General features: G+C 30.5%; 2 protein-coding genes across 5 annotated transcripts in view; one reads left to right on the top strand and one right to left on the bottom strand.

Annotated features, from left to right (window-relative positions):
* LOC136986343 (protein zer-1 homolog) overlaps positions 1 to 15591 on the bottom strand; it is a 62148-nt gene that overhangs the window by 42829 nt on the left and 3728 nt on the right. The window lies entirely within an intron of this gene.
* LOC136986276 (uncharacterized) lies at positions 48 to 1070 on the top strand. Its single transcript, XM_067283771.1, has one exon. It carries the CDS (start codon positions 48 to 50, stop codon positions 1068 to 1070), a length of 1023 nt encoding a protein of 340 aa, XP_067139872.1.

Raw genomic sequence — 15591 nt, 5'->3', positions numbered from 1 at the left:
TGAGTAGCCCTGAGGACAAAACTTATATACAGGGGTGAGGAGTACCGATGGGTAGCCCTATGTCTTATATACTCTGCGAATTGGTACTCCGCAAGCTAGAAAGCAGTATTCTCCCGATAGTAGGAGATGATATTTTATTATACGTGAGATACGTGGACGACATCTTTATCGTGTGGAAGGACAATCGCAACATCAAAAAGTTTATAGATTTAATGAATCAAAACCCCTATGGTTTAACTCTAGAGTTAGATCAGCAAAGTTATAATAGTGTTAATTTCTTGGATCTCACTATAACATGTGTAGGAGGGGAAATCTGCACGAATGTCTATCGGAAACCGATATCAGTCCCAATCGTTATCCCTAGGAACTCTGCAGACCCGGGGCATATCAAGATGGCAGTATTTCGCTCGTGGATACAGAGAGCGCACACACACTGCACCAATGTTTTAGATACAATTAAAGAGCTACAATACATCCGAACAACGGCTTTGCAACATGGCTACAGAACAGAAAAAATAGATGCTCTCATCAAGAAACACCATAACCGAACGAGTGGGAGGAGTAGAAACCAACCAAGAGAGAAAGTGATCCTCGATTACATTCCTTTTCTTAAGCCGTTAGTTAAAAGGATTTCCAAGAGTAGGAATTTGCAGGTTATTTATCGACGTAATCCGACCATATACAAGCTTTTAAGGAATGATAAGATGAAGTATGAGCGTAACTCACTAACAGGAATTTATTCGATACCATTAAGGGATCATAGGTTCGATTCTAAATTAGTATATATAGGGGCAACTTTGAGAAATTTAAAAAAGAGGATTAATGAACACAAGCGATCGGTGGAAAAATCAGTTGATAGTACCGTCCTGGCCAGTTATGCTAAGCAGCAAGGCATCACGGTCTTTTGGGACCAAGCCTCTATCATCAGGGCTACTAGATCGAGACACGCAATAAAATTTTTCGAAAAATTGGAGATCCACAGAGCGCAGAGAAGTACGCAATGCATTAATTATAGGGACGCTGATGGGCTTTCCACAGCTTGGAAATCTTTGTGCGATGATTTGGGCTAAACATAGAAGTACGATAAATCCTAGAGCTGATATTGTTTTAAATCTTTAATGACGGATGAAGGCATTTGTAAAGAAATATAGCGATAATCCGTGATTGGTTTAAACCGCACGTTGTTTTTTAGTTTCGTTTTTATTTTTTGTTTTATTTTTATTTTATTTTTATTTGTTGATGAAATATTGACATAATTTTGTAAATTACGATAATCCTGTTTATTTTATTTTATTTTATTTTATTTTTATTTATGTATTTATTTATTTATTGTAATCGTACCGTTAATTTATGTAATATTTGTTCGAATTTAATATTAGTTCGAATTTCATATTTAATTTAAAGATGTAACTGAAGATGGACGCTTAATGCGTTTGAAAACGTTCTTAGGATTAAAGAATTTTTGCTGAAGTTGGAATGGTTGATTATTTTATTTTATATTGTCTCTTCAGTAAGGAAATATAGTTTTATTTATACTTGTATATGTCTATATATAATATATATATATATATATATATATATATATAGACATATACAAATACAAATAGACATATATATATTAGTGATAATATATATATATATTATCACTATTATATATACATACACACACATCCAAGGGTGTCTACACAAAATATTCCAGGGCAAAACATGAAGACAAGTAATTAAGTATATCAATAACTTTTTATTTATTTATTTAATTTTTTGGGGGTTTTTTTCACAAGTAGATTATAGAATACAATATTGCATCAAGGCACCCCATCTTCAAAGGAGTAAAGTTACATATCTCAATCACTTTTACTATTATAATTTGTGGAATTTTTTACTCAAACCTAGGGGAGTCAAGTACCCTGTTTGCTCTTCTGCAGATGAGATGCCTACCACATATATATACAGTGGTGATATTCGGCGGGTTTGCACAGGTTCGGCCGAACCCGTTGTTAAAATTTTCAGTTTTCCGAGCAGGTTCGCCCGAACCCGTTGTTAAAGTTTTCCGAACGAGTTCGAGCGAACCCGTTGTTTAAATTTTCAGTTTCCCGAACCTTGTTAAACACACGGAACATTTGTCAGTGGGTTTGTTTTTTTTTAAAAAAATATATTAAAATATGCGTATTATACTCTGTAATACTACTAAACTAGAGCCTTATACCCCGTTTGTACCGAGCATTTCAATCTAGATTGTGAGCAAGGTCAAGGAGTATGTCTTGGTGCGATCTCTCTTGACCGTTTCAATCGAGGTTTAATCGCGATCGATTCAAGAGAGTTCTTCAAAGTAGATCCAGTCATAAGAGAGATCCCAGAATGCCATGCGCGCGAGATAATACAAGATGGCTGTTGAACATGTGTGCCGCTATGGACAGCGAAAGAAAAAGTATAATGTATCTCGAGAGATGATGACACGTGTGTATTTCGAGAAGCGCCATTTCGCGGTAAAGATTACTCCTGCCTAAAAAAAAAAAAAAAAAGTCGACAGCCCTAAAATATTATCGTTACCAGCCCTTCACCCATGGCTCATTACGTTCCAAGTACGCCACTGATTGTTAGATATACGGTTGCAAGATGAATAGAAATAAATACAATATCTTAAAACTTCCATTTCGTTTGTCGATGATTGTCAGGGAAAAATTTTTCTGCTAGCAAACCCCTTGTTAAATATTTCGAATATCACCACTGTATATATATATTTGAATTATTCAAATGTAGAAGTTACTACTACTTTAATTGCCTCTGATGATAAGCTTAACCAAATCAAAATTACTGTACTTGGGCTTTGATGAATGATTTTTTTCATGTAGGTTTTTGTCAATAAAGCAATTCTGTACAAGTTTCAAAAATTATTTTCAATATTTTCTTTTATTTACAAGTTTTGCTTTACATTATATACATGAAATATTTTGTTCTTTACTAACATAAACTTGTTCATAGGCATATATGGATAATTAACTCTTATATTTGTAGATTTCATACTTCAATAGTTATGTGCTTAATTTTTATTCATTAATAAATTAGCTCACACTTAATGAAATGTATTTAATTTTGATTCTTAAGAATTCTATCATCTTAGTAAGGTAAACATTTTTCATCATACCATATTATTATATTTTAATAAAATAAATTTTTAAAATTCATCCAGTATCATTCTATGAATTTATGTTGTTAATTAATAGTTCTACATCTCTTAACATGCTTTTAAAAAAATTATATAAATAATAAACTTATTGAAAAATTGCATTTTTTTTTTTTTTTTTTTTTTTTTCAGACACTAGCAATTTACACAAAACAATTTATATACAATTTACTGTAAATTAGTCTGTGTTTTATTATTAAAATATTGCACAAAGAGGAAAATTATGTAACAGACAAAGATTAGCAAAGATAAAATTTTACTGAAAATTTTTCTATGTAATTAAAAATAATGTGCAATATAAATATCAATGAAATGTTGATTTTATGCATTGATATAGATATTATCATAATACATAAAATCAATATTAATTTATGTTATACCATACGTTAAACTATATACCACAACTATCTGATTTTACCAGATTATTTTTCAAATTATTAAGTAACTTAATATCTAATTATGGAATATATTAAAAGATAACAACTCCGATTATTCATATAGTATGATATATTCATAAAGCAAATTAAACCAATTTTCAGTGCAAAAACTAAAGTGAATGTTTTTGATTGTGTTAAATGTTCACTTTCTCATAATTTTTGTGCTAGAAATTGGTTTTATATGCCTCATTTATTAAGTATACCCAGTTTCGTGTTGTTGATGATATATATTCATATATCAAATGCCTTTTGTCTATATTTTAGATAATCAATTAAATATTTGGTTCAAACACATCCAACAACCATACATTAGAATTACCATACACTAGCCTATGCTTACTCAGCAATTTGATTATTTTTTATACCAAATTTGATTAATTATTAATTTAATAACATAAAAGTCCAGTAAAAATTTAATATTTTTATTATTGTTTAGTACAAAGTTTGTATAATGCAATATGATTAGAACACAACAATTTATTAAATATTTCTAAAAAAAATCTACAATTTATTATAAACTATTTCTAAATAATAAATCAGAAATGCCATAACTCAAGATCACAAACCAAAATAACTAGTCAGAATTATTTTAATAGAGACAATAAAAATATTGCATAATATTAAAATATTAGAAAATAATGATATATTAAAATATTTATAACAAGATTATCCATCCAAGAATAATTAATCTAGATTGTATTAAACATGTAATAGTTTGTAATAGCATTAATTCAATTCTGGAATAAATAATGATTATATGAAACAGATAACTAAAATATAAAATTTAAAACCCAAAGTAAAAATGAAATTCTAGAAATAACTTAAAAATGACTTTTTAATTAAAAAAAATTCTAATTGTAAATCTCAAATCAATATAATGATAATAATAATAACAACAACAACATTAAGCAATCGTGGGCTCAAAAGGCACTCTATGGCAGACCTGGCAGAGGATTTTGTTGACAAAACTGTGTCAAATAGCTGGTTAGCTCAGACGTTAGCAAATATTTGAAGAGGAGACAAGTGAATATCATATGGATAATCTGTCAATATCAACAAATATGGTAAAAAATACAGTAAAAAGAATCAAAAACTGGACTTCTCCTGGAAATGATCAAGTGCATGGGTTTTGGTTGAAATACTTGACCAGTTTACATCCAACCATTTCAACCATGCACTACAAAATGGTGAAATTGAGGAATGGTTAACAAATGGCAGAACCTACCTTATACAAAAAGACCCAGCAAAAGGCATAATACCATTGAATTACAGGCCAATAACATACCTACCAATCATATTCAAATTGCTTATTGGCATCATAGCTTTTTTGGAACTGATCATCATCTTATCAGCAGAACAAAAAAGGGAACAAAAGAAAAAGCAGAGGTACAAAACACCAACTCTTGATTGACAAAATGATTCTGAAAAACTGCAGAAGATGGAAAACATCTGCACTGACTGTAGAAAGGCATTTGACTCATTAGGTGGATTATAAAATGTATGAAAACCATTGGCATGAATGAAAATATAAAATTCACAGAAGTAATGGAAAAGTGGAAAACAGAACTGCAAGGGAATAGAAACGCCAAATGACCAGGTTATTAAAAAATAACCAACAAGAGGCCTACAAATACTTTGGCATATTCGAGTTAGATAACATCAAACATAGTCAAGTAAAAACAACAGTTAGCAAAGAATATACCCAAAGGGTCAGAAAAATCCTGAAGACAAAGCTAAATGGAAGCAATACAATAAAGGCCATCAATTTCTGAGCTATTCCAGTTGTCAGATACACTGCTGGCATTGTGAACTGGATGCAGGCTGATTTAAATGCCTTAGATTGGAAAACAAGAAAATTAATGACAATTCACTATGCCCTACATCCCCGCAGTGACATTGACAGGTTGTACCTGCCCTGCAAATCTGGGGCAGAGGTCTTTTCCAGGTGCATCAAACAGTGGAAGAAGTAAAACATGCCCTAGCTGACTACATTAACAATAGCCATGAATGGCACTAATGGAAGTGAAGAATCAAAACCTGCTGCAGGTTTGAGGCACAAAGAAAGAAGATTGCCAAAAAACATTGAACAAAAGAACAGAAGGTTGGCAAAATAAGGCACTGCATGGGCAATTTCTGAAAAAGATTGACAGAAAAATGGACAAAACTAAAAACCTCATTCTCACTGCACAAGAACAAGCAATTATAACAAATGCCATCAAAGCTAAAGTTAAAAATTCATCAGCTAATGCTAAATGCAGGCTCTGCAATGAATCGGATGAAACCATAGACCATGCTCACCAACTCAGCTCATGCAAAAAAATTGCACAGACTGATTACAAACTGAAGCACAACAGAGTTGCCAAGATGATTCACTGGAACATTTGCAAAAACTACAGTTTACCCACCTCAAACAACTAGTAGGATCATGTCACAAAACTGTCACTGAAAATGAGCAGGTAAAACTTTTATGGGACTTCAGATTTAAAACCGATAAAGTTCTAGTGTACAACAAACCAGACATAACCATTGTTGAGAAGAAAACAATGTGGATTATTGATGTCACAATTCCTGGTGACAGCAGGGCTAATGGTAAAGAAAACAAAAAAATTACAAAATACTTGGACTTGAAGATTAAACTTCAAAGATTGAGGCACAAACCAGCAACAGTAGTACCAGTGATTGGGTGCCATTCCCAAAAACCTGGGGCAGCACTTGAAGCTAATCAATATTGACAAAATTAACATCTGTCAACTTCAAAAAGCTGCACTGCTTGGGTCTATGAACATGCTATGCCATTACATTATGACATCCTAGGTTCTTGGGAAGAACACAATGTGAATGTTAGTCAACACCAACATATGATCTATTTGTTGTGATTCATCTAAAAGACCATATTGAATAATAATAATATCAACAAGTAAACTCCACTCTTTCAAGAAATAAGACAGTTTTGGAGGATGGATAACGTATTTATTGTACCTGTTGTCCTCTCTTCTACTGGTGTTATACCAATATACTACACAAAAGTCTAAAAACATTAAACCTTATTAAAAACATATACATGGTACTACAGAAAGCTGCAATATTGAACATGTGTCACATTGTTAGGAAGTTTCTAGATTTTGATGCATATACCAATAATACAGCTTGATGTTACACTTATTTGGATAACTATGCTTTGACTTTAGTCCGGCATAGCACTTGGCATCAGTATCAGCTGAGCATGACATTCACAACATAATAACAACAATAATAATGTGGAATCACAAGCTTCAAACAGTAACACAAATAAAGTAATTTTTTGGAATATACAGTAGAGACTCGTTAATCGGAACCCCGGTAATCGGAACGATTTTCAGTCAGACTGTGTCGTGCTGAATCGAACGTTTTTGATACTAAATTTACTTCTAAAGTATAATTTTCATGTTTTTATATTCTTCAATATATTTATTTTGTTTGTACAAAATGCAAAAATAATTTTTAACGTTACGATAGCCTCGATTATTATTATAAAAATTTTCGTTAGGCTTAAAATCAACGAAAATTCAACACAAAGCGACACGCAACAGAGAAAAATTTGAACATCGGACAGATTAATGTATTTTTTCGTACATAATCGGTAATCGGAACAAATCACTAATCTGAACAACCCCAGTCCCCAATTGATTCCAATTTTCAGTTCTCTACTGTACTATTACAATATAATGTGTGATCATGCTTAAATACTATTATTCTTAAATTAAAACATACTAGTAATCAACAAATGAGAGCAAAAGCATAAAGCATCAAGATAATAACATTAGACTGATTATTTTATATGAATATAAGATATTTTTGAAATTAATAGATCCATCTTTGGTCTAATCATATATACAGAATATAGATAAACTACTTTTGTCTGTTGTACTATATGATACTATATGACAGCAGTGAATTGAAGATAAGGCAACTCTTACTGAAAACATTTTTCATATAATATATAGTTTCAGGTTTTTTATTTAAAAAAAAGAAGCTATTGTGCAAAAATGTATAAAAAGAAACACAGTTGAAAGAAGAATTTAGTTAAGTTACAGTTTATTTTAGTTTCCTATTATATAATACGTAAACATGTTAAGTAAAAAATGTATGCTAAATGTAAGCATGTTAGCATGTAATTTAAAAAATTTTTTCCCTCCTCATAATAATTTCTTTTTAAATAAACATATCTACCATTTGGCAACTGTTCAAAAACATACAAATAAATAGATATTTTGTTTAGATAAAAGTAAATTGTAATTAATTCAATTAAGATGAAAAAACTTCATTGAACAATGTTAAAAGAAATATTTAAACTCTTGTTTCATTTAAAAAAACATCCTGCAGTAAAATTAAGAAATAATAATAATTATGTATTTAAATATATTTTAACTAATTTTAACTAAATACATAAATTTCAGAAGAATTTAATATAATACAGACTTGTTCTACACTTGTAAGCTTTTTAATGATATTTTATACTAGTTAAAAATTTATTATTTCATTCTGTTATATAATCTGACAGCTTCTATGTTTTGCACTAATGATTTGTATATATTTTCATTTAAATGCAATATATAAATAATTATATAAGAATGATTCATCAATGCATTCAATAATCTTGACAGGTAGGAATAATAAAATTAATAAATTAAATAAAAAGTTTCTCTAAAAATTTAAAAACCTAATACATTTTAACAACAATTTAGTTGAAAATTCAGTTTTCTTAACAATTCTTATTGAATCAAATGAAAATATATCTTTTAGAATGTATAAGGAGATTACAATGATTACTTGTCTTTCTTCAAATTTTCTTAACAGACAAACCATATCTTTTAGATAAACTAAAGTAAGATGAAACTTTTTCCCCTTAAAACCTTTCAATTAACTTCTACTTATTCAATCAATCCTTAACAATCCTTATCAATCTATAACAAAATCCTTTCAATTTTATCTTCTACATTAGCCATAAAACTATTTATGTCATAAGTGCTTTTTAAAATGAATTTTATCTCTTATCTTCTCTAAAATTTGTTATGTTCATTAACATATTCAATATATACATATTTATTTAATATGATATCTATCATCATTATCATGGTTCTGTTGCATCTGATATCCAGGAACTTAATTTATTGAAATGTTTGAATGTATTGGTGAACTCTAACAATTATTTTTATTTTACTCTTATAAATAAAAAAAGACTAGAATTATTAGTGAAAGCATTTGTTTTTCATTAAAAACAGTTTAATACAAGAAAAAATTTCAATACAAAAACATATTATTCCACTTTATAATAACTTAAAAAATTTTATTAAATAACTGAAATCATTATAGTTATGTTTGGGGAGTGCAGTAATCTATGACAACAAAAGCATGTATTTGAAGTTACAGCATATGAAATGGATTCTACGGGGAATGCAGTAATCTATGACAACAAAAGCATGTATTTGAAGTTACAGCATATGAAATGGATTCTACCAAACCACCTCTACGTGTTCAGGTTAATTTCACCCATGTCATGTGATTAAACCGCGAGCGCTGCTGTTTTTTTCCGGAGATAGTTACCTTTGTCCTGCGACGTAATCAAAGTGGAGTTTCAAGAATAACCTCCAACATTTCGACTTCACCGTGACCTTTCACCGTAGAATCACCATACACCTTTCTTAGCAATTTTAAAATCTCCGTAGGTGTTTTACCTAAACGCTGACAAAATTTAATGTTGGAGGTTGTTCTTGAAACTCTACTTTGATTACGTCGCAGGACAAAGGTAACAAAAATAACTATCTCCGGAAAAAAAACAACCGCGCTTGCGGTTTAATCACATGACATGGGTAAAATCAACCTGAACACGTAGAGGTGGTTTGATAGAATCCATTTCATATGCTGTAACTTCAAATACATGCTTTTGTTGTCATAGATTACTGCATTCCCCGAACTTTTGGATCGTACCACGTATTAGAAAATGTGATAGGTCAATCAAATAAATGTGAGATTAGGAAAACCATTTTCGATTATGTGATTTAAAATGATATAGATAATTACAGAAATCAGCTGTAATTAAGTTAATTAACTTTGACCTATTCAGTATTTATCAAATTAATACGAAAAAATATAAATGAAGCGTGCAATGCCATAAGGTTGTAAATGCCAAAAAACAAATTTTTCAGGAGAGAGAAAAAACACTTTTTCTAATGAACAAACTTTAATCAAATGCTAGAAAAATTATTTTAACAATTTATAGTTTGGAATAAAACATTGGGTTTAATTTCAAACACCTACGAATAATAGTAAGGAAACAAAAAAAGTTTAAAAACAGGGTTAGAGCCATAACGTTGTAAATGCCAAAATTGTGCAAGTGCATAAAGTTGTAAATGCCAAAAACGATTGCAGTCATAAAATTAATGTTTCTACAGCTGAAAAACAGTTTTGAATACCAAAAACTTACATTTAAATTATTAAACACAATTTACAAATTCAATATCAATTTTAACATTAAAAACTGACAATAATCTATTAATGACTTGAACTGGGCTGTAATCTTTATCAATAAGGTATTAATTTAGTGTAATAAAAGTTAAAACGTATTTAAAAACTTCAAATTTGAAAGATTAATGGAAGTCCAAATATCATTTTGAAATATCAAATAATAAAGTGACAGGTTAACTATTAATAAACTGGCATTTAGTTATCCGGTTCTGCTAGCATCTCCTTGAAATAGGTTTGTGCTATTGGATTTAAAAATGGTATCATTTTACCAATGTCAGGTTTCTTCTTTTGAGGAATCCCAAAATGGGAGCGAGCAAGAGGAAGTGGAAGATTTTTGAAATCATCAATGCTAACTCCATCTTTCAGCACATTAAGCCCAGTGCACCATCTTGCTGCTTTACCTCCATCTTTAGCAATCATAACTTTACCAAAGTTATTTGATGAGAGTCTAATTTGGGATGCTGTTGAGATTCCCAGGTCTTTTGTATTCAAAAATGCGTGGGCAATCGATTTAAAGTCATGAAATTTCTCAAATACGATGCAGGTAAAAGGGTTTTTGGTCCCTGCACTTTTAATGATGTCCACAAGATCCTTTAGTGTGTAGGCTTTGCATTTTTTCCTCCGTTTTTCAATTAGAGCAAAGTCTCGATCACAGCTGAGAAATGTGTGACCCTTTACAGGGTATTTATGTGTTATTTCTGAAAATACATTATTGGCCAATAACACCAGATACATGGCTATCACGTATTGATTTTTGTTTTGACCAACACAATTGTCTGTCCACAAAGTCAGCTTCTTTCGGTCACCAATAGCAGCCTCAGTAGTAATATAATGGTATATACAGGATGATATTTCCAAAGACCCTCTTCCTCCAAAATTCTCACTCCACAAACACATGCATCCTTTCTCTTTAATTGAATCGTGAATTCCAAGGTTGTAGCATGCCAATTGTTGAGCATAATACATTTCAGTGTGTGTTAATTGTGGTATATACATTTGCTGCTGCAAGTCAAAAGATATAACATACGAATCTGAGGTTTTAGCATTTTTTGTGTCATCAGACATGTCTTTTGTGGTTACTTCAGCTCTGTAATGATGTAATTCCAGTTCTGTTTTTGCTGATGCATCACCAGCTTTTATTCGTACATCAAGGCGGTCACAAGTTGAGCAAGTGTCCATGCGAGGTCTTTGAAAAGACAGATTGAATTTGGTCAGGAAAATTTCATTGTACCATTGTCGAGTAACTGGGGCTTTGCTCCCAGCATACTGTTGACAATATTTCTCAAGGAAGGCTCTATACATTCTGCTAACATTGAGATCAGGTGATAAGTACATTTTATCTGTACTTTTGGCTCGAGCATAATGACTTTCTTCACTTGGAAAACTCTTAATGTGCTCAATTATTTTTTCCGTCCACAACTGCTTTTCAGTACATTTTCGCTGGCCTCCTCTTTGATCAGTAGCATCCATTTTTCCTTCCAAAATCTTTTCTCTAATCAACTGAATTCTTCTTGCAGTAACCCCGAATGTATTACACAAAGTCTTAAGACAAACTCTTATTTCACTTCCACCGGGAAGAAGCAAATGATAACTGAAAGAGTGTTGCCTTCTACTTCCAGAAGGATGGTGGTACTTCCCATATCGTCTCCTTTTTATCATCTGGGGATGAACAAGTCTTTGAAGATAACTCTGTTGCTTATTGTAGTCAGCCAGTTCATAAAATTGTTGGAAGAGTTCCTGACGGTAAGCCAACGTTACGTTTTTGCAAGCGAAGGAACACTTGCATGTCACCTGTAACGTAAACAAAAAGTTTGACAAACTTGTTGGAAACAGTCATATACAAGTTGTTCACCCATGCATAGACACAATAACTATCCATATCTTGCAAATCTCAAATCTACGTCTATATTTTTGAAGTATTAAGTCTTTTACTTACCCCTGTTGGTGGATCCTTTCTCGGATTAACTTTCTGTGATATGGGAGAAATGTACTCTAAGCCACTATTTTTTTGTTTCTTTCGAATGTTCTTCTTCCATTTTTCTGCACATTTCTTTCTTCTTTTAGGTATTTCATACTTTAAGGAATTCATTTCACTCGTAAAAAACTCACTGCGTTACAAATTGGAATAACAAAATGATGTAAAAGTAAACCGTAACATTTTACGCGCCAAAAGTCACGTGGCTTGCGCTTTGGCGCTTAAAACGTTATGGCTTGCACATAACGTCATCTTCAAAATATAGCCACTTAGAGCGCCACAATCGCCACAATATTTTTTTGTAAAAAAAAACATTGCATTTAAAACTCATTTCTTCAATAAAACGAATTTTGAGAAAAATGGCATTTACAACCTTATGGCATTGCATGCTTCAAATGTATATTGAATAATATTAATTGGAAGTACTAAAGATTAATCATCATAAGTACTGTATTTATGATAAACAATAGAAGATGGAAAGGAAAAGAATATAAAAATAAGTATTAAAGTTTTACATGTATAAAATTAAATATATTCACACCTTTGACATGTCCAGCATAACGTTTAATTCTATAAAAACGTTTACGACTCCGCAGAAGCCGCTTTACTTTATTTCTGTCTAATATTGTTCTTACCTTTAGGTAATTTATATAAGTGTGCTAAGATTATTTTGGATGTTTAAATTTTACATTAGTTGTGACGTTATTAAGAACGGTTTTACGTTTTACCGTTAGATGCACGACCAGTTTTTGAAATCTTCGTTCTTTTTTAAATTTGAATTTTTTGTTTGTTTCTTCGTAAACATTAACTGAAGATCTCTTAAAAGGATCAAAAACGTTTTTATAGAATTAAACGTTATGCTGGACACGTCAAAGGTGAGAATATATTTAATTTTGTTACATAGGTCCAGTAAGCATTTCTTATTATATATTTACATGTATATATAAGGGCACATCCACACATTCACTATTCACTGAATGCTGGGAAAACATTTGGTGAATACCAAGTAGTGTGGATGGTTTATTTGTGACAAATGTTTGGTATTTGCCATTTCCTGATTCTTGTCTGTAAATTGGGCTGAATCAAAGAAGGTGATTATTCATCTCCACACATTCGTGTTGTCCATCCACATATTTGTGCATACATTCTTGTACTTTCTTGTTTTTGTCAGCAGTATTGCTAGTTTAGTCTTTTTAAAACTAGATCCAGTCTTTTATTTTTGAATTTAGTTTATTTTTTTCGATTTGGTTCATAGTTTAAATATTTATTTTATGTTTTCTATGCAGTTTTATGCAATATAGTTGTACTGGTTTATATAAAATTCCTTTCTTTTTCACATTCACATTTTTCTGCTTTGATGAAGTAATATCATCCACATCATCTTCTTTTAGGCTTTTTTTTCATTAACAGGTATGAACTACTCATAACTATAAAAGCAGCAAAACAAATTACTGTTTGAAAAGTGTCATTTTCTAGATCTCAGACAAACCTTCATTGTTCCCACAACAAACCAATGTCTGGCAAATAATTGAATGTGTTCAATATAAGGTTCTAGTCTGTTAGGAGTCATCCATAAATTACGTAAGGTATTTTGGGGTGAGTGGGGGTCAAGGATTTCTTACGATTTCTTACTCAGGGGTAGGGGGTAATAGATCTCGTTTTATGTAATATTCTTATTTTTATTTTTTGATCTCACTGAGTGGTGGAATTTTGAATTTGGCTTCAATTTGGCGGTTTCTATAAGAATGCTTGTACCAATGCCATCTCGTGTGACGTGATAGAATAACAACACTTGCAGACTCACGCTCTACACATTTTTTTATTGTGGAAGAAAAGCCATGTGATGGTTTCTCTCTCTTGTTTTGTTTTCTATGATGCTTCTGTTTACACGTGTACTAGCTAGTCAATCTGTCAAAGTTTTTTGCGTCCTTTTGTGAAAATTAAAATTAATATAAAAATGAATATTATGATGTTGATTAATGATAATAATAATAATGAAAAGAATGTTAATAATTAAAAAATAAACTTCTTACAATAAATTGTTCATTCAAATTCATTAAATTTTTATATTTTTAAATTTGTTCACATAAAGTCTTTTATAAATAATAGTGCATATTAGTTAACTAATTAATAATTATATATTTTAGACATAAGATTTTTAGGGTTTCATAAAAAAATTTTTTTTGTTGAAATCTTTTTTTTTTTAAATCATGCCTAAATATTATGTACGATAGGGAAGAGGAGGGAGGATCAAAGAAAATATTACGATTTCTTACTCAAGGGTGGGTGAGGGTCTAGAATGGCCAAAATCACCCTTACGTAATTTATGAACAGCCCCTTATTTATTAATCAGTAATAAATAACTATGAGCCTGCTGGTCTTTTTATTATGATTTCAGACTTATTATACACCTTTCCAATTTTTATTCATTAACATATGATGTCCCAGAATGCATTTTGGCTTATTTAACAGCCCTCTTCAGCCAGGTTATATACGTACACTTTGACAATATGGTATTATAATTAAAATACATATAAAAGAATCTAATAAATTAAAATACAATATACATATAAACCAGCATTTATATCACTATATATCTGACTACATACAACATTATAATAATTATAAAAGACATTCATAAAAATTGATGTTAAATTGCCAAACACCATAACCATACTTAAAGTTAACTTGGTTTATTTGTATATTGTATTTTAATCTATTAGTTTCTTTTATATGTATTTTAATTATAATACCATATTGTTGAAATGTATATATATATATATATAACTTGGCTGAAGAGGGCTGTTAAATAAGCATTCCAAGACATCATACGTTAATGAATAAAAATTGGAAAGGTATTTGATGAGTCTGAAATCATAAAAAAAAAGGCCAGTAGGCTCATATTTATTATTAATTAATTGAATGTGTATATGTGTCAGTTTACCAAGTGATAAACAGTGCAGCAAGTTTGATGAAAGGTAGATGTTTGTGATTTGGCAAATAACAAATGTATGGACATGTCCTAATAACCTAAATTTATTATCATATGTTAAATAAAATCATTCATTACTGAAATATTTTAGTGAAGGTCACAAACTATACTTACTATTCTTAAAACTTTTTTTTTTTTTTTTTAATTTTTTCCACTACATCAGTTTATGAAAGAAAATGTTTTTGAAGTGTAACTAGAAAACTAATTTTGAGAAATCCAAATTTTAATTTTTAAAAATAATTACAGTATGTAATTATGTAAGAGGTAGTAATAACATATTACCTATAACTATTTAATAATATACTTTATTGTGTAACTTTATTTCCCTTTATTGTTTATCATAAATACTTACTTGTTAGGCTGCAATTTGAAAAAAATTGTAGACCTATAAATTCCCAGTGTTGTCTGTCTGTTTGCAGTCTTTTGTTAATCTCAAGAACAGAGTTAGATAGATGAAAGACTAGACCAGATAAAGAAAGAGGTTCCTAAGGTTTCCATA

This window comes from Centruroides vittatus, unplaced genomic scaffold (genome assembly GCF_030686945.1).
Source record: "Centruroides vittatus isolate TY-2023 unplaced genomic scaffold, ASM3068694v2 scaffold_1015, whole genome shotgun sequence".
Classification (NCBI taxonomy): Eukaryota; Metazoa; Arthropoda; class Arachnida; order Scorpiones; family Buthidae; genus Centruroides; species Centruroides vittatus.
The sequence above is the reverse complement of the archived record's forward strand: the minus strand, read 5'-3'. Positions and strand labels throughout refer to the sequence as shown.

Bases quoted from the DNA above. Each gene is read 5' to 3' on its own strand.
- LOC136986276 (XM_067283771.1), top strand. From the start codon at position 48: ATGGGTAGCCCTATGTCTTATATACTCTGCGAATTGGTACTCCGCAAG.